The 23,357-nt window shown below is 37.9% G+C and overlaps 1 protein-coding gene across 1 annotated transcript in view; it reads left to right on the top strand.

Moving 5' to 3' along the window:
• Positions 1 to 23,357, top strand: part of VAV3 (vav guanine nucleotide exchange factor 3) — a 147,436-nt gene that overhangs the window by 40,097 nt on the left and 83,982 nt on the right. The window contains exons 3-8 of the mRNA XM_083867189.1: positions 12,551 to 12,609; positions 13,334 to 13,399; positions 15,744 to 15,852; positions 18,543 to 18,635; positions 18,726 to 18,794; positions 22,044 to 22,147. Of these exons, the coding sequence (XP_083723315.1) occupies positions 12,551 to 12,609; positions 13,334 to 13,399; positions 15,744 to 15,852; positions 18,543 to 18,635; positions 18,726 to 18,794; positions 22,044 to 22,147 (500 nt within the window). The remainder of the gene's footprint in view (positions 1 to 12,550; positions 12,610 to 13,333; positions 13,400 to 15,743; positions 15,853 to 18,542; positions 18,636 to 18,725; positions 18,795 to 22,043; positions 22,148 to 23,357) is intronic.

Raw genomic sequence — 23,357 nt, 5'->3', positions numbered from 1 at the left:
TCAGGTGTTTAGGCAAGATAATTCATGCAACTGTCTATGCTTCATGTATTGCTTTGTAACATATATTGATCAATATATGAACTGCTGGGATGTCTCAAGAAACCAGAAATGTGGACCAGTACTGGATTTACTTTTCCTGAATGTCTCAGATTTCATTTATCAAATTCTGAGATGAAGTCAACTGATTCCTCATTTAAAACTGAACTAAAGAACATTGAGAAGAGGGTTTAGCTTTCTATTTCTTACCAAATCAGTACTCACAAATGTGACTGAAAACTATTTGGGGTGTTTGAATCCAGAAAACAGCTCCTGTGTCATAGAAAAAACAAGGCAGTAAAAAATACTAGAGCAGTAGTACTTTTTAGAAGCCTGGATTAGGAACTCCAGAAGTTGATCAAGATCCTGGCAGAGTAAATGCTACATAGAAAACAGCAAGAGTTCCTGTGCCAATGCACAGCTCTGGGCTGACCCAAAAAATCCCATGCAAGGTAGGGAAGTGTAGTGTGCTCTGTCATGTGTTCATATTTTTTTAAATTTCTGCTTGTGTGTGTTTGCAGAAGCAGAGACTCAGGGCAGTACTGGCAGTCTGAGGTGTCTGAGGGCGTAGAAAGATCTGAAACACAGGTCTTCATCTCCTACTGTTGATGTAGATGGAGTATGTGTAAATAAACCAGCGAATGTTGTCAGGATGTTTCTAGCTATGACTAAATGATAAGATGTCTCCTTTAGGAAAGAGAGCACAGACTTTTTTTTTCTCCTTAGATATATTTTTCTGGGAGTCCTGAAAGATGCTTTATTGCATTGCTCTATTGAGAATGAAACCCCAAAAAGCTCAGTTATTTTCCAAGTGGTTGTCCAGAAATGGAAGATGAAGGTGAATACAGGTCCTGGTTTAGAGGCAGTTGTTTTCAGAAGCATTTGAGATAAAGTATTTTTTTCCAAGTAAAAATAATGTAGGCTTCATGGAGAAATTGAGCTGCTTTCTATGCTAATTCATGGGATTTTTTGAAACAAACAAACAAACAAACAAAACCACAAAACCAAAAACAAACAAACAAACAAAAAACTCACAAAAAAACCCCCACAAAAAAACCCCCCAAAAAACCAAAAAAAAACCACAACAGTCCTCTAATACAATAAAAAATATGATCTAAATTTACTAACATTAACTCTTGTTTTGCTCTGTGTGTGTGTTGAAAACAGTTTGCTGAGGCAGTGAAATTGGTTGCTTTGGTAGATATAGTACCAGAACAATGCCTGCTTCTTTGCTTGTTTGCAAGTGTAGAACTCCGGCTGTGAAGGGGAATTCAGTTATGGATATGTTGGATGTGTAAGGTAAAGTGTTAAAGCCAAGTCAGCATTCTCAGGCAAATGTTGTTACTCTCTACCTTGGTTTCAAAGCTGTTTGACCAGTAGGAAAGAATCCATCTGACAGGGTGCCTCAGACCTTATGGCGGCTTTAAACTAAGCCATCTTAGTTCACTTGGCAGACGAAAGTCTTAAGGGAAAAGTGCCTTGTCCGTGCAGCTTCTCATAGAGGAGCCCTGAGCTAGCAAGGCAGAGAATCCCGTCAGAAGCCGTTTTCCTTGCCTGCTCTGTTGGATCTTAAAGCGTTGTAGTAGGAGTTGTTCTGAAGATGGAGACCATGTGGTGCATGTTCCAACTGTCACAGACAGTGGGAAAATGAAGTACATCAGTAATCAAAAATCCACTGAAAATTTAAACTTGTCTGGCAGTAGCCCAGCCTGTATGTTAGATATGTAACACTTCATTTTGACCAACAACTGGGCCTTGATCTGAAAATAAAATCGATAATTATCATTTGTTGTATGCAGGTCTTTTGGGCATTTCTCCATAGGCTACAGTGTAAAAGTATTGGAGGAGAGTGGTTTTAATGGCTATATTATCTTTGAACAGCAGTAATTTAAAGTTTCCAAAAGCTAAATCTAAATCCAGACTGTGTCTTGTCCTCATCTTCTCCAGACACCTCACAAAATCTCCATTGTGTGTGCTCTGCATGCTGTAGGTACCTCAGCTACAGCAACAAGCTAACGATGTTAATGCAGCTTGCAAAGTTCCTATGTTGATATTTTTGTTCCTTTTGGTAGAAAACATGGATCATCTCTCTTTTTTTAAACAAATTACCATGGAGGGAACCCTTACTTTCTTTGTTCTCATTTTATATTTCATTTGCTTTACAGGTTTGGCTTCAGTGTTCTTACCTTGTTTTTTACTTTTCGAGGTGATGTTTTTTTAATTTCAAACCTTTTCAGAAGCTGACTACATTAAGTCTTTTGAATCATATTTCTCCTCTTCCTCTAGTGCCTCATTCTCCTTCCTTCAACTTTTTCACGTCTTTCTCCTGTTGACGTCTCTCTTATTTCCTGAAACTTCTATCTCTCCAAATCTTCTGACTTTGCTGTTGCCCGAAGAATATATTTCATGCATCTGCCTCAGCTTAGATGGTTTTGATGCTGTTTCATTGCTACTATTTTTGGTATGAGTGCAGTAAGGCAATTTTTGTGCTGTTGGAAATACCTGTGAGCAGTCAAATTAGTGCCTGCCAAGTAAAAAAGGAAGATATGTTGAGGAACACAATTTTAAGAAACATTATAAGTAGTGTGGGATAAAATTACAAGCTGTAATGCTGAATAGCTTTTAAAAAAAATCAGCATTGAGGCTGTTGCACTCAATTTAATGTTCATTAGCTTGTATATATTTTGATCTTGGTTTTAGATTTGAAGTTTGATGTAAAAAAAAATGAAGGTAGAGGTGCAATTCGGATTGCTAGATACAAATTGCAACTTTCAATTTGAAATCCCCCCTGTGACATGTGACCCATAAAAATGTAACACTCTAGCACAAATAGTGCCTTTCATTGAGACTCTAATATCTGTGGCAAAATGCTAGGAGAATGTTGGTATCAGACAAGGTTTATCTTTCATGTTGTTTGTTTGATTAAACCACTTATGCAATGTTGGTTAATTACAATATATTTTTTCCAAAATTATTCTCCCCAAAATGCCTTCCTGCATGGACTACAAATGATGTGGGAGCCTGTTTTTCACAAAGCATGACCTTTTCTGGTGTGTTCTCTGGGTGCTTCTGCTTGCCTGCGGTTGGCTCTTGCATTTGCTCACTGTAGGCTGCTCCTGAGATTGACTGGAGCAGGGCTAATAATGCCTGGGATATTGGGTTTAGTTTGGACTCACTGTATTGGACTGAAATACCCAACTAAATTCATGTCAAGAGTTATGTGCTACTGGTGTTTTTATCATAAATAGTGAGGACTGAAGTTGGCCTTAGATAAAGCTTTATGACTTGTAACCAATGTGGGACGTGTTCAGTCCTGTGCCCTGTCACAAATGTTTTTAAGCACAGTTCCACAACAAATATTTGGAAATGCCTACAAACCCTATGGAGTAAAAGTGGGGTACAGTTCTGTGTGCTCTAAGAGGCAGTATTAATGTCAGAGATTACTGCCTGTGCTGAGGCAGAGCTGGGAAATAAGCAGTGGACCTTACCTGCCCTTCAGAATAAGATGCTAAGAAATCTATCCCTCCTTCTGTCTCTGCTTATCAGTTCTCAAATGTAGTTTATGACGTGAACATAGAGTTGAGTTAGAACAGTGGGTGAAGAGCACAAAATAGAGGGCAAAAGTTTCTGTAGTCAGCAGAGCTGGTGAAATTCCAGGAGACATCTTAATTGTAAATATGACTGCATGGTTAATGATAGGTATCTCTGGTTTGCTCTTATTTTTACCACAGTATCTACATCTAAAATACATACTAAGATCCCCATCACAGACTTTAAGAACTCGAAATGTTGTTTTAAACTGACAGACAAGTGAAAGCTAAAGAACAACATTAAAAAAAAAAATTAAAAAGAGAGGAATTAATCCCATATTCTCTTTAGTTCTGCAGTGGCATTTTGGAAGTGTAGCACGTAGATAATACAATCTGTAAGCTGCTGAATGTTCAAGGTAATAAGACAATAATTAAACAGTAAAATATAAAACCAGCAAGTTAGTTTCTCTCATTTTGTAATTTTCAGTACAAGGATCCAGCTCAAGGAGAATTGGGTACAAACATGATGGGAATGTATTTTTCTGCATATTTTCTTCTGCTACTATAAGGGTACTTTAGATCTTTTTTTAATCTAAATGAACAGATGACTGGGGACAAAACCAAACCACTGCTCTTACCAAGTTTCAATAGAAGCTGACAATGCCACTTCCATTGCAGAATGTCTTCTCAAGTTAATTTTTTTTTTAATCCCGTATCAAAGCTGATGATTTTTAAAATGAGTGGAAGACAGTGAAATGTCTGAGTCATGCCATCCTGTTTACTCTCTATGGTTTTGTAGGATTGGAGGCAAGTGCTTTTCTATTGGACTAATCTAATCCCTTGTCTCTTCTGGTAGAGAGATCTCCTAAGAGTGTGAGGCCTCAAAAATTGCTGTGGGCTTTTGTGAGCCAGCTGGAGGGTAATTGCAGCAAAGAGAACAACTTACTTCCCTTTGAACTGTAGAAGGGATTTTTTTTCTTGCAGATATACAGTGTGCATTTATGCCTAATAAATATTCCTATCTTCACTGATTGTGTACTGGAGTACATTCAGTTCATGGTTCAGGTGTGACTTGGTATCACTAGGCAAAGCCATACACTAGTTAAATTTGTGTAGTCAATGGTTAAAGTTAACTCAGAAAAGGGAGAAGTGTGGAAGTGACTGGTTCACCCAAGACAGGAAGAACTCCTCTTCCTCTGCTTTTAGCAGAAGAGAGGAAGAAAAACCTCCATTGCACAGCCTCCTCTGAGTATTGTTCTTGCAAGGATCAAAATTGACAAAGAATCTGTTTAAATATTAAAGCGAAATAACACAGTGGGAGTGAGGAAACCACATGTCACTTAAACTGCAGGATGCATACCTAAAACAGTATTGGAGGTGCAATCAGTAATCAATATGCAAGCATTAATTTCCTTCTAAAATATCTGTATGCCAATTTTAAACATCCAAGGTCACGAACACCCAAAACGAATGTATAAAATGTACAAACTGGTGGTTGCAGTTTAGAGAATTTGCTTTTCTTTTCAAAACATGTAAAAATAGTCTTCTGAGGTTTGTTAAAAGGCAGGGACAAAAGAAATATAACTTTGGAAAACATACCGCACTGATTTACATTCTTTCCAATTAAAAAAAAACAACCCACATGTCTGAAGTCTGAACACCTTTGATAATCTCCCTGTTTAGTCATTAGGCATTTTAAAGGAATGCTTACATTTAGGTTAAAAAAAAAATGTATTAAAATTCAGGAAAAAGCCATTTTCTTTCATGATTGATTATTGTTATGACCCGTATAAAAAATAGTAAAAATTATGGTATCATCAGTAAGAGTGTTCAAAAAGCATTGAAAACAAGCACTTGATCAAAGCTGAATACAGCTCGAAGATGCTGTTTCTAAGTATAGGTTATCCTTGTAGTGTTTATTCTGAAGGGAAGTGGGATGACAGCATAGCAGACAGGTTTTGCAGTACTGTCCTAGGAATATCCTTTCTTATTCTTTTGCCCTCTATGCAAAACCTGAAATATAGTAAATGCACCAGAAAGGACAAACGCCAATTCCATGTTTAGAACAACAGCATGCTCTGAGGCAGTCTGCACTTGTAAGTTGCAGTGTTTATAACACAGCAATTCTTAAAGTAAGGTTGTCATTCTTTAAGCAAGATCTTAAAAAGAGGAAAAAAAAAAAAAAACACAACAAAAACCCAACCAAAATACCAGCCCCAAACCTAACACCCCAGAAGGCATGGTGAGGGCTGGGAGGTATTCAAAGAATCAAAACCACGAGTTGCAGACAGGAAGCAGCTGCTCAAACTCCTTCCCTCCCTGCTTGCGTTAGGGAGGCTCGGCTTTGCGGACAAAATGAACCAAGGGATGAGCATGACTGTGCTCCTTGTGCAATTTAAACTTTTTCATTTCCCTGTAAGAACAGAGCTATCTAGGGAACCTTGCTTGCTTTTGGGATAGTGACTGTAGCTTTGTCAGAGACCTAAAATTTGAAAAATGGGGCTTTAAGCACAGTTAAAATAAAAATACATAGATATATTTTTGTGTCCATTGTTGGATATTGATTAGTCAAGACTTGCTCATTATAGTTCTAGTAACACGGTATTGAGTTTTACAGATTCCCGGAGAGCATTCATTCGGTTTTGATTTTCCTCCTTTAATGTTTAGGAATCATGTGTGCAGTTCTGTCATCCAGTCCCACTATTCTAGTTCCAGAGTTTGCATGATCAGACTTGTCACTTCTGATAAAAGGAGTAAAATGTTCAGTGTGCAAAAGGGGGTAAATATTCTTGGCATCAACTTGTCCGTTTGGACATCAGGTCATCTGTCCTCATATCTGAGTGGTTTGTAAAAATTGTGTTCTAAAAGCTTTGTCTGCCTTTCTGATTCCAAACTGCCTGGAATCACTCACTCTCCTTCTTAGAAGACTTTAAAGAAAACGTTGCATCTTCTGTAGCTATTGATTCCCCGGAGCTTTTGAAGTCCCAGTGGTTTGCATCTCTGTATTTCGCCTATCTACAAACAGATCTAACAGATCGGCAACACCCAGGAGGTTTTTTTGGGTCCTCTCCATCCCACTCTGGAGAATCTTTCCTGCCACTTCATTGTGGAGACACTCACTAACAGTAGGAAGAATGCATCTGAGATGATATTTCCTAGGGCAGTGCCTGTAGGGTATGGAGATCTGCATGCCCACAGCCAGGGAGCCTTCCCCCTGCAGCACAACAGCACCTCTGAGCTCTCCTCTCACAGCTGGAGCTGGGGCTCAGTGCTCAGAGGAAATGTGCATGACTGCCAAAACCAGCTTTTACAGCAGTTGTACCCTTGCTGCCTCTACATGAAAGCATTTGGCACCTGGTTTCAAACCTTTTTTCCCCGCAGTTGCTGGCAGGCTCCTGTCAGTCACAAAGACTTGGCTCGGGGTTGTGAATTTCTCTGCCGTGGTTCCCTGGGACAGTCGGTCTGTTTTCCTTACTGCTCCTATGCCAGCGCTAAGCCTTGATGGGAAGGAGGGATGAAATAGTCCTGAGATGTGTTTTCTTAGGGTGTAGTTCAGTGGAAATGGAAAAATGGACACAGATAACGAGAGTGTCAGAATCAGGATGGCTGAAGGTGGTGTCAATGAGAAAACAGGCAGCATCCCGCAGCTGGTGATTACCCCAGTGGAAATTTGTGCCTTTCCTTTGGATTGCACCTATCAGTGCTCCACACCTAAAGATTGGATTTCATTATCTGAATGAGGTGAAAATCAGGATATAGCTATACATGAAGCTGTGTGTAATGAAACAGATGATGCCATTTCTACCTGCTGGAGGTTGCAGTCTGTCCTGTTCCTAAGGAGGTGTTGGTGCAGGTGCCAAGGCTGTAAATTGTCTTTCACATCTTTGTGTCTGTATGGCTTTGACACTTCAGTGCATGCCACAACAGTATTTAGTAGAGGCATATTTGCACAGCTGGCATTTGAAATCTGGTTTTTGTTTTTAAGGGCCTGTTAGAGGTTGCTAGTATGTGAAACAAAGATTTGCTTTTAGGTCAGGTTTTTTCTTCTCTCTCTCTGTGTTATTATTTTTTTTCCCTCCTTCTTTCCTTCAATTTTAAGGAGTTTTCATTCATTTTGCCTTTTTGAAAAGCCTTCATCCTTTCTGCTTCCCTAGAGGCTTGTGGTTTGATTAAAACTAACCCAAACCAACATGGACTACTAACACGGTACCCGAAGAAGGCAGATGGAGGGAAAATGTTCAGTTTAACTTATGAACACGCTTTACTTGGAATAATATGCTCATTAGATCAGCAGCTGTGTAATCACCCTGGAGTTCTGTGGCTTCATGGATTTTCTTTCTTTTTTTTTTTTTTTTCATCTGTTAACCAAGTAAAATGGAAATGTAGTGGTTCCTAGAGGTCTTTTGGTTCAAAAGTTAATGATGGATTAGTGTACAATATCAATACATATTAATCAATATATATATATATATATTTCAACTGCCACCCACCCCCCCTCTGTTCCAAATTGATTTAGTGTTGTCCAGAGCCTGGTAAATGCTACACTAGTAAATAATAAACCTTGCTTAATATAAGTCATATGAGAATGTATTTATGTATAGCATTTTCCTCTTATCTCTGAGTGTCAAAATGATGTTTCTCTTTCCCCTCCTCCTCACCAGTCTGGTGAATGAGTGAAAACATCTTCATGAGAACTCACTCAGCATATGGGCATGGCTGGCAGTTCTGGCTTTAAAGTTTCCTGCATACGTGGCACTTCAAGTTGGCCTCATAAGAGCCTCGCCCCTTGATGCAGAGAATGTATGAGGTGTTCTCCAGAAACACTGGATTTTTATATGCACTGGCTTTTTATTTTTCATGATCTGCCCAGAACTCTGACTTTTACCTGTTTTAGGAAAACCCATCCTGATTTAAGTGCCTGCATGGAAGTAACTGCCTTGATATCTAACCACAAGTGAGTCTTTCTAGGTTTTGGCGTAAGATATGTAACTGTTGCCATCAATATTTGTTGATCACTTAAAATATTCAGTTTAGGTAAATATCAGAAGTATAAATATGGGCATAGTCCTTACAGCAGCTGTCAGTATCATGGAATTATTGCTTGTTTGGGGAGACAGTGAGTTGCAGAATGATTTCCTTCTGTTTCTTCTAAAAGTGGAAAAGTACTTTTGAAATGTACTTAATCTGTTCTTTAACTGCATGATTTGCAAGTTCTTTTTAAAGAAACAAGATTAAAAAGAGACACCACTAAAATACTTTAGAAAGGGACATTTTAAACTCAGACATGCTACTGCTATGGAAAGTAGTAAAATAGTCCCTCTAGTGTACTGCTGCTGTAAGCAGCCACAGGAATATCTAATGTAATTAACTGAAGACTATGACTGCAGGAAATTACAAAATAATGTTTTGGCAAGGCATATGAAAGTTCTTACATAAACTGGAGAGTCTGACCTACAACTGTAAGTCAAGTCAAGCCATAATACCAAGCCAAAACCCAAAAAAGCTGTTAGAGTTCCTAATGAAGTAAAGAGTTAATGTACAGTGTGAAATCATTGCTTTTGCCAGCAGTGCCTGAAACATGAATGAGGAGCAGACCCACTCACCAGGGTGTGGGCTGAGATGTGCTTCCTCTTCCAGTGCTGTAGATTTGAATTTTGTGTCATATTTTGCATAAACTTGCTATGTACTGAAAAACAGACTTGGATGTTCACATCTTCTTGAAGTGAGTGTGACTTTGATGTGACTTCTAAAGACCTGCTTAACCTCTGTCTGGTGTTAGGCAGTGCAAAGGAGCTGTACTGGGGTGTGTGCAGTGAGACTTCCTTTTACGCCTGGAAGCCTCTCGCTAATATCTCCCAGTGTCAGGTTGCCTGCAGGCGAATCATAGACTTACTGAACTTTTCAACGTGAAGGAATGTAGTCGTTGTGGGATGTTTTGGGGTATAAATGTTTCTTTTTGTGTTGTGGCTGGCTAGAATGTCAGTTAGGAATCTTTACTCAGTACCTGTTTTTTTTGCTGACTGTTCCTGGTGGTGGTGCGTGTGGAAACCTTTGCAGTCCTTTGTACACAAGTTTGTTGCAGAGCAGCACCAGGCATGGAATCTCTGTTGTTCTGGACTTTGTACAAGCAATGAGTGCTCCTTTTGCACTTAAACTAAGATCCAGTTAAGCCTCATTCAAGTACAGGATCATCTGTCAGAGTCCTTGCTTTGGAAGAGAGCTGGGTGATCATTTAGGGTTAAATGCATAAAAGGGGATTAAAGCTCTGCTGAAAGGAAGAGAGCAAAGCAAAAAAAAAAAAAAGGAACATGCAAAGTACTAAATTAAATGTTAGGGACTTTAATGTGTATAGTACATTGTAATTTTGGAGTTCAGAATTGCACAATATTATAGGTTCCCTCATATCAACTGTATAGGGCTTCAAACTAGCTCTGTTCTGAAAAACTCCTGAGTCTTTCTTTTGTCAGTTACTGAAAATCAGACATTTTGCTGCATTTAAGTTTGTTTTGTGACTAGAACTTCAATGACTATTGAAGTTCTGCCATACATAACTTCCAGTTATCCTGATGGACCTTGAAATTTGGGAAGTCTTAGTTGTTTCTGCAGTGGTTCAGAATCAAAGAACTGAAATTTCAGATGGAAGGAGAATCTTTCTTTGCCCCACGTTTTGTTGGCACAAATACATTTACATGTAGATGATATGGGTATAGTGTGTTGGCCAGAAGTGGTAATTCCATGTGTGATTACTGGTGTAAGTATTCTTGACATTTTCTCAGAATTCTTTAAGGAAACCACAACTGTAGGAGAAATGCTCCTTGGTAGATGTGGTTCTGTTTCTTGACAGTGCTTTTTTGAGCTGTGGTTTAATAGGAGTGGTTCAATGGGTAAGCATTTTTTATTCTGTGGAAGTTGAATTTGTGTTCTAATTGTTAGTAGAGACTGGAATGCTTAATGGTTTCTCTTCTAAGAGCAGGGAAGATTCTTGTAGTCTTCTGTTGTCTCTAGTCGTACAGTTCCTTTCTCTGTCCCTTTCTCTGCACATTTTCTGGTAAATGCTTCTCTGGCTTCCCCAGTGTATGTTGGCGTCATTGTGGCTCTCTGTGCCCGCCCCCTCCAAGTTTTCACATCAGTTCCTGAAAAAGTTTTTCTCTTCCTCTTATTTATAAATCTTGCTTTTGTTCGTGTTCATATTGATAGCTCTAAAATGTAACTTGGCAGTACACTTTGGGAATAATGTTTGCTAGTTACCTACCTAAAATTCCTAATTTTATTTTGACAGATTTGCTTGCTTTTTTTATTTTTTTTTTTAATTTTTTTTTTTTTATTAATGTTATCTTGAAGCAACTGTAATTAGCTGTGAAGAGTAAGCCATATGTCTGCTGGGTTTGATTATGCTAGATAAATGAGAATCCCTCTAAGGAAAAGGGTCTGCGTGGGTGGAATAGTTTGCAAAAGATTTTTTTGTATGCTGGGAAATGTCATGTTGAAACAAGTAAGGGATATTCAGTTCACCAGACTTGCCCCTCTTTGTTTTGAGAACCATTGGAGCCTCCTGTGATTTTGCCAATCAATGCCCACCCATGTATCAGGACAGATCATTTTGCCATTGAATCCCACAGCATCTTGTCTTGCGTGGCTCAGCGCTCCTCGCAGCCCTGTGCTGGGATTCCTGCAGGTGTGCAGGGCCAATAGAAACCAGAGCTGCCCTGCAACAGTAAGACTTGTTAAAAGAGTCCTTTTTCCCTTTTGACCTTTTGATTAATTGTGAAATAGTTTTAAATTAATTTTGTCATTTATTCAATCAACTTTTATTCACAATTTCAAAAGCTTATTCTAGACCATACTGCATTTCTTCTGTTCAGAGGGGAAATATGTGCCCCCATCTTTGATTACGTTAATGGCGTATTTATTTGTTTTTATTATTCTTTGCTGTAAGGCAAAACGAGATTTTTTTTTTGTGGCATTAATTTTCACAGCAGCTTAAATGAACTTCAAATATTGCTTTCACAGGATTAATCTAACATTCTTAATTTTGCTCATCTGCCTATGAAATATGATTCACTATGGAGGCTGTATAACTTCAGTTTAAGCTGTAGTTTGTGATATTTCTCTGTGGTTTTTACTTTGTCATTCTCCTGTGTAAACATGTAATTTTCCTTCCTTTGAGAGATGCACTTTTAAGTCTCTTTTATGGTCATGATAGTCTTGTAATTAGAACTTCAAAAATAAACAACTGAATTTGTAGCGATTATTCCCAGATGCCTGTGAAATGTAGAATTGCTGAACTGAATTTTGATATTGCTGATAAAAACCTCCTTTGGAGATCTCTCTTCTGCTTAATATGGATTTTGATATGAAAAGATACAAGCTGAAACCTCTGAGGAGTCTTATCATTGGAAGCATGGAAATTCAGGCAGGGTGTCATTTTGGGTCATTTTCTCTCTCTAGCAAATAAGACTTCCATATCTGAGTATGAGTAAATAGTTATGATGGAGAGGACTTGCCAGGCAGAGGCAAAGTAGGTCTTGCATTAATTCAATTGCCAACAAAACAACTTCATGTGTGTGACCGTGTGTGTGTTCTACCCTTCCTAATGCTCCCCCTCGCCTTGTGTGTAAGCTCAGCGGGCACAGGAGGTGTTCTCTCAGGATGAGGTCCTGCAGGCTGCAGTATTCCTTTCATACACGAGGAAGGGTTCGGGGCTGCTGCCTCGGCCTCTGGCTCCATCTGGTGCCCGCCGTGCGCCAAGGCTCGGCCCCTTCTGCTGCGGGTGCCGGGACAGACACAAGCGTTTCAAGCAGTCTCTAGGACAAAATTTGATTACAAGTGCATCCAGGTCCAATTGGCTGTTTGGCACAGCCAGATTTTGTCTCTGGTTATATAGTTTGATGTGATGTAGTGGTGCTGATAATGAAACATCAGAGAACAAAGATTTTATTGCTTCTGTTCTACAACTAATCAGTTTCTGTTTCCTTCTTCTGCAGGTGATAGAAACACTTTCTAAGCTTTCCCGCACGCCTATAGCACTGGGCACAGGAATAAGGTATGTTATTGCCATAGAGAATGGGGGGAGTAATGGCTCTTGGTGTACTGCTCTTTGGAAAAGTTGTTAGAGGCAGTATAGGCTGTGTCCCCCACTGAGAACTTCTCTAGCTGTAAGCCACAGTGCCAGGTGGGCAGCTAAGCAAGGCCCTGGACTTCTGAGGAGTTACAAAAGGGATCTGCTACCTCTGGGACTCTCAGTGAAAAGCCTGAGTTATGTGTACTGCTCCTGCTGAAGCAGGAGGTGAACAGGGCAGCAGCTGGTATTGCAGAACTGGTGTGATAATGGTGACACGGGGATCAGGAGTCAAGCTGATGCAGTGCTGATTTATGTAATGACAAAAGTGGGGTTTCTCTTCTTTCTTTCTTCTAAAAAGTCAGAAAAATTGGTCAAGTTTGTGAGATTCTTGTTTTCAAAAAGAAACTGAAAAACCCCAACCAGACCAAACCTGAAAGTTTTGATGATTTTTTTTTTCTGGTTGAAAAATGTCAACAATATGTATTAGTGGTGATTTATAACAACTGTGTCCAGTAGGGTTTTTTCTATTATATTGTCAATCCACGTGACGAAATATAAATACACATATACTCCTCATCAGAGAAAGGGGGGAAAATATCAGCACATTAGCATACAATAATCTATGTGAAAATTTTGGATACCAAACAGAAGTACACTGCTTGACTAGGCTAGTGGTGTCTGTAATTAATGCTATTTTTTTCTATAGGCCCTTCCCTACAGAAGAAAGCATTGATGATGAAGATATCTACAAAGGTCTTCCTGATTTAATAGAGTATGTTGTAAATATATTAGTTACAGATTTTTTCTTTCAGTTGCATGCTATTGTTTGTATTATGCTGTAAAACAAAAGTTTTAATGAGATGGAATATTTATTTAATTTGTAAATATTTTGTTAGTCATCATGCTGACCAGGAAGAATTAATAATGAAAACTTTTTTGAATTATTATGATATATTTGTGTATATAAAGCAGCATGTTTCATAGAGGGTGCTGGTAGCAAAGTAAATAAAGAATGCATTTTTAAGTTACCTGTCAGTGCTATAAGAATGCTTTCAGAAGATTGCAATATCACTTGAAAAGGACTCAAGGAAATTGTCTTCAACCTGCAAAAAAAATGCATGTTTGCATCATAATTCAAGTGGACCTTATCCCTAAAGTCAGTGAAATTCTTAATGTGAGTGCATTTACCTCTTTTGGGTAAGTGTTTGCAGAATTTTCAGGATACTCATGTGTCCCATGGCTGGGACCTCTGAAGATTCATGAGGAATCGTGTTGGACAAGGGCTAGGTCAGAGCTCACTGTACCAAGGCTCAGTGTTCACCAGCACTCATTGCACATGGCTTGCTGCAGTGTGGGAGAGGAGCTGCTGTTCACACCAGGGATTTGTTTCTTCAGTGCCTATAAAGAAGGGAAACCTCACCATGATTGGCATTGCTCAATTCACCACGTTCCCTGCAAAGCTGGTCCTCATCTCCGCAGCTGACTGACTGACTCATAGATAACTGCTTTTCACTCTGTGTAGCAGAGTGTGCAGAAGGCAGGAGTTGCAGTCTCTTTTGAGACCTGAGTGGACAAGAGGTGATATCCTTATCTCTTAGATGTCGTGGCATTAGAACTACTTGAAAATAGTATTTCCACCAGTTCTCAAGTGGGTATGTAAATTCAGCATTGTGAGACAGACACAATTTTCATCAGACACTTTTTTTTTTTATTAGAGAAAAAAAGCTAACAAATCATACCAAAGAAATTGATTTGTAACTCTTCTTGTGCAACAAATTATGAATATTATTAATGGAAATTTAATAGTTGCATGGTGTCTCAATTGTGGAGGAAGCAATTCAAGAATAAGAAATGTGCCAGTGAATGATGCAAATGGCCCACACTTCTTAGTTCTCCTCAATTTTTAGTAAGTTTATTTGAAATTAATTTAATTGTCCCTGAGTTTAAATGGTGTCTAAAGAATTTAGTGGTGTGCTGGGTTTTTTTTTTTTTTTTTTTTTTTTTTTTTTTTTTTTTTTTTTTTTTAATATCAGAAAGTGCTGTAGTAGTTAAATGTTTCTATTCTTACTCTGCCTTTTTACTAGCTTTTTTTTTCCCTGGAGCAGAGGTGGTGGAATGAGTGTGTCTGCTGCATCTGACAGCTGCCAGTGTTTAATGTGTAGTGCTAGCACACCATCCCTGCTGGTGGGAAGTGAAATGCTGGACTAACTTGTTGGTTTTTACTCTGAAGGATGTCAGTGTTGTCTTCCAACAGGAAAAACCTCAAAATTGTCAGCATATCTGATCCAGTTTCAATACTGTTATTGTGACTCCACTACTTTCAACATCTTTTAGAGTTCTTTTGTAGACATACCCTAAGAAATAGGAATGAAAGACATTATGGGCTTGATACAGTCCTAGCACAAAGTAGGTAACACTCCAGCAGGGCTGACTGTAATGAAGCTGAATTAGCTGAGGGTAGAGTTGAGCATTGACTTTTTCTGCTTTATTTCTGTGGTCTGGGTAATGGGAGAGCATCAGTTGTGCATACTTGGTCTCATAGAACTGTCTGATTTTCAGTTTGATTGGTTCCTTTTCTCATTTTTGTGTAGCTGAAGGTTGCATGAGATGATCCAGGTTCTGGTTTATGATGTGGAGGTACAGTGCCTGATCTGCAGTCTTTACTGTATTTCACCCTGGACAGTCTTTTCTTCAGGCAGGAAGAAGATCTGTAACAGTGTCCCACATCCCAGTGTAGTGGGATGCCAGGCAGTCAGGAGAGGCAGCTTCACTTCACTGGATGTTGTGGGAAAAGGGTCAAGGAGAAGAGGGCAGCTGGATTTTAGCTTATGACAAAACTGTCCTGAGATGTTGCTTTTGCTGTCTGGTTTAGTTCCCATGTGATTTTAAATTCATGTAGTCTTCAGTATTGTGTTGATTTTATAAAATGTATTTTAAATGAATTGAGAAAAGAAAATTAATGGACTTAATTTCCCTTAATGAGTTGTTTTCATTAGATATTCTACTAATCAATATTTGTTTGTTTACTGTAGAAACGTCTCCAATGAGTAGTCCCTTGCAGAGCTGGTGGTTCTTTGTCTGTGCTGCACAGTTTGTTTCTTGTCTTGTCTTTTCAGTGAAACTGGTGTTGAGGAAGATGAGGAGTTATATGATTGTGTCTATGGAGAAGATGAAGGTGGGGAAGTTTATGAAGACCTAATGAAAGATGAAGCAGCACAGCAACCTGTATGTTTTTCAGTTCCTAGCCACTTTGGAACAACAGCAGTTAACTTTTTGAAAGTTGAAATGATGTCCTAATAGATAGTTTCAGTGACACTCCTCACTGTCCAGAGTTGTCATATGCAGAGCTTTATCTCCTACGTGAGACTTTACAGGCTATTTGGGTATTGTATTAACTATATTTGTTATTAATAGTATTAACTATTAACATTAACTATAGTAAGCTTAAAAAATAGAGTGAATTTTAAATGAAATACAGCCATTACTTTGATAGTTTTGAGTAGTAAAATTTACCAGCTATTTTAAGAGCAGTTAATTGCTTACTTGAAAGTGTCCTACCTCCAAAATTGTTATAATTTTGTGAAATTATTGTCTATAATATTATTTCAGCCGTAGTTTGGACAACTGGCCTAATAAGGACAACTGAGAATTGCTTCAAACTAATGAATTTCCTGCTTATTCAACCATGGGGTTTTTTTCAACCATGTTTTGTTATTCAACCATGTTTTGTTGATCATTAGGTTGTCATTATGTTGCAAGGTAAACTGTTCCACTAAGTTTTCTCCAGGAGTAGCTGAACTTCAGAGGCAGCTTTTCTTACCTGTACTGGTGGTATCACACGTTTTCTTATTCCCTCTTTCCTTTTGTTTATTGCACTCAAATTCTAGATGTCTGTGGTGTGGATAGAAAAATTGGTATGTCAATTTCTCCTGAAAGTGTCAGTGTGAGTGATCTCTTTGGGTTAGGTGAGCACTAAACTGAGGTGAATGGTTCTAACTGAAATGCCAGGATTTGTTTGCATTGCTCATACAAGTATTGATGAACCACAAACTCCCCAAATTTGCAAATGAATATAAACTATAGAGTACAGCAACTTCTGTAACTGCACAAGTACTGCAAACATTTTCCACAGTATTGAGCTAAAGGTAAAAAATTTAGCTGAAAGGCTAAATAATGTTAAATTCTAATTCTTTATAGAGATTAACTAAGTTAACTGTGACAGTGTCTCCTTCCCTGTACAAAAGAATTTGGGAATAAGTGATAGATTTGAGATGAGAGTGAACGTGATGATGCTCACAAAGCACAATTCTTCTGATCAGACTGTATTTTTGCAAAATGGTTACTTATGTCTGCATCTGATAAAGATGGAACCTTAATGTTCATTGTGGGAAAATGAAAAACTGCCCAAATTAGGTTTTCAAGAATAGTTTCTGAAATTGCAGCACCCGGTAAATGAGAGTGAGAAGCTGTGTTCCACTTGTAGGAGCTGGTTGTAGAGTCACATAGAGACAAAGAGAGAAAGGTAGAGGAGATCAGCCAAAGCAGTGAGCAGGCTTTATGTACCTGTATGATTTGTAACTTGCTATGTAATTGAGGTGGTAGGAATACGTTTCCTGCTCTAAGGTGGCCAGGCAGTGTAGGAGGTGTGTGGACAGTGTTAAGTGTGGCTTACTCTGTGCTGTGCTTAGCAGGTGTGTCAGACTGGCAGCAAAGAGGGAGGGGAAGGAGTCTAGCTCTTGAACATACCAAGAGCTAAATGTTGAAATTTCAGTCTAGAAATTCTGCTATTCCTAGAAGAGAAAAGTCTTTTGTTCAAAAGCTAGAAGTGTTTTTTTTTCTGAATGGAAAGAACTAAAGAGCTAAATTTCTACTTCTGACTCTCTCTGTATTTGAACAACATCTAGTCGTCTGGTCTATGTGCAGCATAGGAATTCTCTACACTGGATGACAATGAGTAAGATAAAACCAGGGATAAGTTGAAGGGTGTTGCAAATTGGTAAATAGGCTTCAGAAAGAATGTTGTAGTTCTGTTGCTTATTGAGATACTGCTTACTGTTGTTGGAGAAAACATTTTGGGTTTGTTACTGCTTCTAACTGCAAGAGCCTATCCAGTTATAGTGTCAAATGTCCATGCTGACTTCTAATATCTCCAGACCTTCTGTAACTTGCTTGACATGAAAGGTTCCGTATCATCTTTTGGTTATTTACTCTTTATTTGAAATAGGATTTTATTGAAGCTGTAATGCTGTAAATCCTATCTTGGGTAAGAGTGCTCGTAAACTATTTTTATAGTGTCATGTAATTACTGATAATTACTGCCACATTCGATGAGTCTGGTGGTTTACATGGAAAAATCCCAGGGTCTTGTTGGAGATACACACATACATATGTGAGAGTTGAATTTTGAGGTTACTGCACTTCCTGATCTGAGGACATACTCCAAGTGTATCTGAAGAGAAAGCTCCCCTTGAAAAATAAAAGGGGAAAAACTGTAAATAAGTACAAGTATTACACTGAATTCAATATTTATTGCAATGCAAAGTTGTTTACATGATTTAGCCCCGTTAAGTTTAATGGAATTATTAACTGCTGAGTATTTTAAATAAGATTGCTCAGTCTGGATGTAAATTAAATGTGACCTTGTATTTCAGCTTTCAAAGTACATGCTGATACTTCAGTGTTTTATGTCTAAGCATTAACTTTTCATAATATTACTTTGATTTTGATTTTACTAAAGTAATCAGCTAATTGAGCATTAAAATATTCTTGGTTATTGCTGTCATCTTTGGAGGCTGCAGTACTCAGAGAATTTCAGGAAGCAGTTATCCTAATTGCGTAATTCTAAACAAATAAACCCATTTGTTATCCATTAGGTGCCTGTTAATGACTTAAGCTTGACTCCATTGTAATTGCAGAAATGTCCTGAAAATGACATCAGAAGCTGTTGTCTAGCTGAAATAAAGCAAACTGAAGAGAAGTACACTGAAACTCTGGAATCGATTGAGAAAGTAAGACACTGCTTACAGACTTATAACATGCATTTTTATAGCAGTCTAGAAGATAGAATTACAATGTATATATAATTATTTTTCTTTCAGTTTTTCATGGTGCCATTGAAAAGGTTTCTGTCAGCATCAGAGTTTGATACTGTTTTCATCAACATTCCTGTGAGTAATTGCATATTTAATGAGCAGATATGAGGTTAATAGCTGATTGTGATACATTTGTGTTGTGTTATTGCACAAAGTGATTATTTGAAATACAATGCATGGTGTCTTTATGTGGATATTAGTCGATTAAAAAAGATGTGTACTACCAATTTTTTTTTTCTACTTGAGGGAATAAGGTAAGATAAAGTGTATTAGCTTGTGAGATAATGAATTGTTATAAACTGGAGTATTTTTGATCCTTAAAAGCTAATATTTTCTAGAAATGGATTATCTTCTAATAAATGCTGATATTTTAATGGTGATACAAAGTTGTGACTAAGTTACCTATCACTGTATACTGACTATCTGTAGCTGCTCTGCAAGTCCTTGTAGCTGCCCTGGCTCTTACATCATTGAACACACTTGAAATTTAACACAACTCATAGTTTTGGATTCAGAGTCTGGTGCTGGAAAGGATAAAGAAATCCTCTGTGAACTATCTAGGAAACCTATTATTTGACTGAAACACAATAGTGGTTCCTGTGATTGCTACTTTGTGTCATTTATTTTTGGCTTAATCAAAACAGCATGACAATTTACATATATTTTTAGTTGATAAGTGTTCAGCATGTCTTTACTCTGTCTAACTTCAAAGGAAGACATCAGAAATGGTCTGAAGCCTCTCTCAATAAAGACAAATGAAAGCAATGTTCTTTTATGAGGCCTTTGTAAAGGAAGGGTCCCCAGAGTGTGGCCCATGGGCCACATTAAGTTGTTATTGCTTGTAAAATATCACCTCTGGTTTGGCCATCTCTGGCATGTCCAACAGGCTCTCAGCTTGTAGGAGGAGGTGTTGGGGGTTTTATTTTATTCTGTGAGAACCTGGCCTGTCTATAAAAACATTTTGGGTGCTGTTCCAGCATCATCCTGATAGAAGGTAGGTTATGACACTTATTATGTGGATGATACCTTATCCCTTTTTTTTCCCTCAGTCAAGTTTTCACTCTGCCTCTTAATTGCTGTCATGTCCTCCACTTTGAATATAAGTCCAAAACACTGTCACAGATATCAGTAACTAACTTGTCTTCTTGAATTACATCAGCTCCCCACAGAGATCCCTTTGCTTTTGAAAGCAAATTTATATTCTGTCCTGCATTAGTATTTCTTACCCATTGTAAATAAAGCCATGATGGGCCCTGCCTAAGTTACTGTAAACCTCTTTCTTAAGGCTCTGTGTGCCCAGGTATATTGACTTATTTTTATTGAAAGACCTTATTCCAGTCAATGGAAACAGCTGCAAAAGTGTACAGAAAGGGCTTGAATGCTGTAAGCACAAACAGGGAGGTCAGCCCACTCAATCCTAGTTAAAGGATTGCATGGGATCACATAAGTTCAGAAAGAAAAAACCCTTTTATGTTAGACTAGGGAGACACATAGCAACCTTATGTTTGAGTTGTTTTATTTTGCTTTGTGTTGTCAGCATTCAGTATTCTGCTGTAAGAAGATGCTGCTTATTTCCAACTCCAGGAGCACTTCATAGGCATCCAATAACCTTAAAAGAAATACAGGACTTGCCTAAGCCAAAAATATTTGCAAATGCTTTGTCTGCTCAGACCTTGTCTGTGTGGCAGTTCCTCAGCAGGAAGGCTGGAGGGCAGTGGAAGCTTGTTTTAAACTAAAAATAGCTGTTACACAGAGCTCTGCAGCAAAGTGAGATGTGAGCAAGTGCTGTGTTCTCAGAACAGAATGGATTTTCTTCTGTCATGGGGTTGTGGTGAAGGATTGTTTCCTTAGAGTGATGTTATATTCCTTAAATAGACTCTAAAAGATGCTTGCTGGATCAACTGCTGATATTAAAATACCTCATTTTGAAGTAAAAACCCTCCAATTACCCAAAATTGCCAGTTTAAAGAGAGTGCCTTTCATTGGCACTTATATTTCTAAGTTCTGTTCTTTAAAGGGAATGTATGGCTTGGCTTTCTCTGTATTTGTGTCTGTATATGTCTGTCTCTATTATGTATATATATATATGCATTTGCATGTACATCTATGTGTGCACTCATATATAAATGCACTTGTGTCTGTACCTATGCCTGCCTGTGAATTATGCATATGGACATACAGAGAAAAGAGAGATGAAAGTACACATAATGCATACTGAAGTGTTGGAACATTTATTAACTTCAAATGATGTTAACATCAGTTTAGTTTAAAACTTGATTTGAATTAGAGATAGAAACACAAAAAGACCCATTGTCCCCTTAGCATTAAACTGTTTTTCAGGGGTATTGCTTATCTGAGTCCCTGTGTGCTCCTTAGAAAAAGTGCTCCTGTTCCAAATACATTAATTGAGAAGCATTTCTGGAATAATGTCTGTGTACTGCAACTTAAGATTCTGAGGATGAGGCCATACAGTTGCTAGCAACTTAATTTCATCTGTTTCAAGATTCTGCACCCTCATCAGTGATGTGATTGACCTTGTATGTACTGTTAGTTTTCATCAGTGTGAAGGGAAATGTTTCAACTTAGTTCACGACTCAATATTGAATATTGTTTTTGTAGAATATAATTTCTTGCAATAAATAATTTTCAGTGGCTTGCTCTGTTAAACAGTCCTCTCTTTTTCATTCCAGTGATCTGTATACTACTTACAGTTACCCAGATTTCAAAATTCCTTAACCTGTTTTGGCTTAATTTCTTGTGAATTCTCCATACAGTGTTAAGGCTGATGCAATCTCCTGTAGTTTATGTATGATAGTGTATAAGCAAAGAGAGTTGCAACAGTAATCAAAGAGCAAATCTTTCTACAATATTTTCTTTCTCTCAGACATTAGTTGCCTGCTGTATTGGGAAACTCATTATGATTGCAGTTAATTTAGCATTAGGACATCACTAATTGACCAATGTAATGTACAAAAATAATTTTTCACAGCTCAGGGACATGAATCATTACTTCAACTTTTCACTAATGCGTTTACTTGACTTGCTTAATTTTAAAATTATCATTATAAAATAAAGGTGAATTAACAGTGCATGTTTCAAGCTAGAATAAATTAGTCTCTAATAGGTAGTTCTTGGAGTTTAGATTTCTTGTTGTGCTATACAGAAGATGTGCCAAACCTTGAAATTAGATTCTACTCTCAGATGATCTGTTTTCCAATTTATTGAAATTAATGGGTCTAACATAAAATAATTTGTTTTTATAGTCAAAGTTTTAAGCCATTCTGTTTTTACAAAGCTTTTCTTCTCCCCATTACTGTTTTTAAGGATTTGGTGAAAATTCACAGGAATCTTACACAGGACATCAATGATTCCATTGTTAACAAAAATGATCAGAACCTATATCAAATTTTTATTAACTACAAGGAAAGGTAAGATTTAAGCACTCTTACTAATTGTGCTAATATATGCTCAGTTTGGTATTTTACTGTATTTTTGCTTGATGAATATTTCTGAAATGGGATTAAATTCAAAGTAAATATCCTTATCAAGCTAGTTTTGGTGTTTTGAGCCTGGAAGTCAAAATGTTTTATGAGCTCTCTCTCGTTAGTGCAGCTTTGGCAATATTTTTACTTAGACAGGTAACAAATACATTTTTATGGAAACTTAAATCTCTTGCTTTGCACAACATTTTTTTTCATGCACGTAATCCCAGATATTTTATGGCATGTATTAGTATTGTTTAAGAGATTAAAAAAAGGATACTTACTAGGGATATTTCAGATTAAAGAAAAACAGAAGAGGTCATAACAGGAAAGAGGAGACAGCAGCAGATGTAAAAGAGAAGAGAAGAGACTATGGTCTTGCTTTACCCTGAGTCAGAGGTGTGACAGTAAAGCAAATAACCTTTACATTTGAGCTTTGAAAAGCAGCCAAGCTGATAACAGGATAGCTATGGCAACATGCCATACCCTGTGGGCTAATTGCCAATTTTTTTACCCACCTTTTCATATTGTTCCTTCTGCCAGCACTGAACAGCTGTTGGACTACACAGATGAATTTAAATGCCCATGGTACTTGGCTGAAAAACACTTGTTCTGTTGGCTATTGCTGACCTCTCTTAAAATAACCTTTGGTTTTTGGTTAAAAATGAGGTTCTTCTGGGAGTAGAGTCAGAAAGACTTGAGGGAGGTAACTGTGTTTGCTTCAGGGTGATGGGTGAAGGAGGGTTATTGTGGTAATAGTTGGTGTGTGAGGAAATGGACAGCAGCATCCAAAGAATGTTGGATGGGACAGTTTTCCAAGGGAGGAGGGTGTCCCAGGCTGCCCATAAACAGTCCTGCCTTCAGGGACCTCTGTCTCAGCTTCTAGTTTGGAGCAGAACAAAGTTATTTCCCAGGCTGTTGCACTGCTGCTGTAGGAGGGAGTCAGGGGACAAGGAGTTGTTCTGGAAAATGCTTGTCTTTCTAAAGTTGTTCTGAAATTGTGCTAAAAGAGGAACAAAGGACACTGAGGAGGAATAGCAAGTTTATACTATAAAAAAGGGAACAGAGGTTAATGCAGTATCTGAACCATACAGTGATTAAAAGTAATTGTAAGTGATAAGTCTTAAATAATTGTCATCATCTTATTGTGAAGAAA

The sequence above is a fragment of the Zosterops lateralis genome (genome assembly GCF_965231275.1).
Source record: "Zosterops lateralis genome assembly, chromosome: 9".
Taxonomy (NCBI): Eukaryota; Metazoa; Chordata; class Aves; order Passeriformes; family Zosteropidae; genus Zosterops; species Zosterops lateralis.
This window is presented reverse-complemented; position numbering and strand designations above follow the sequence as displayed.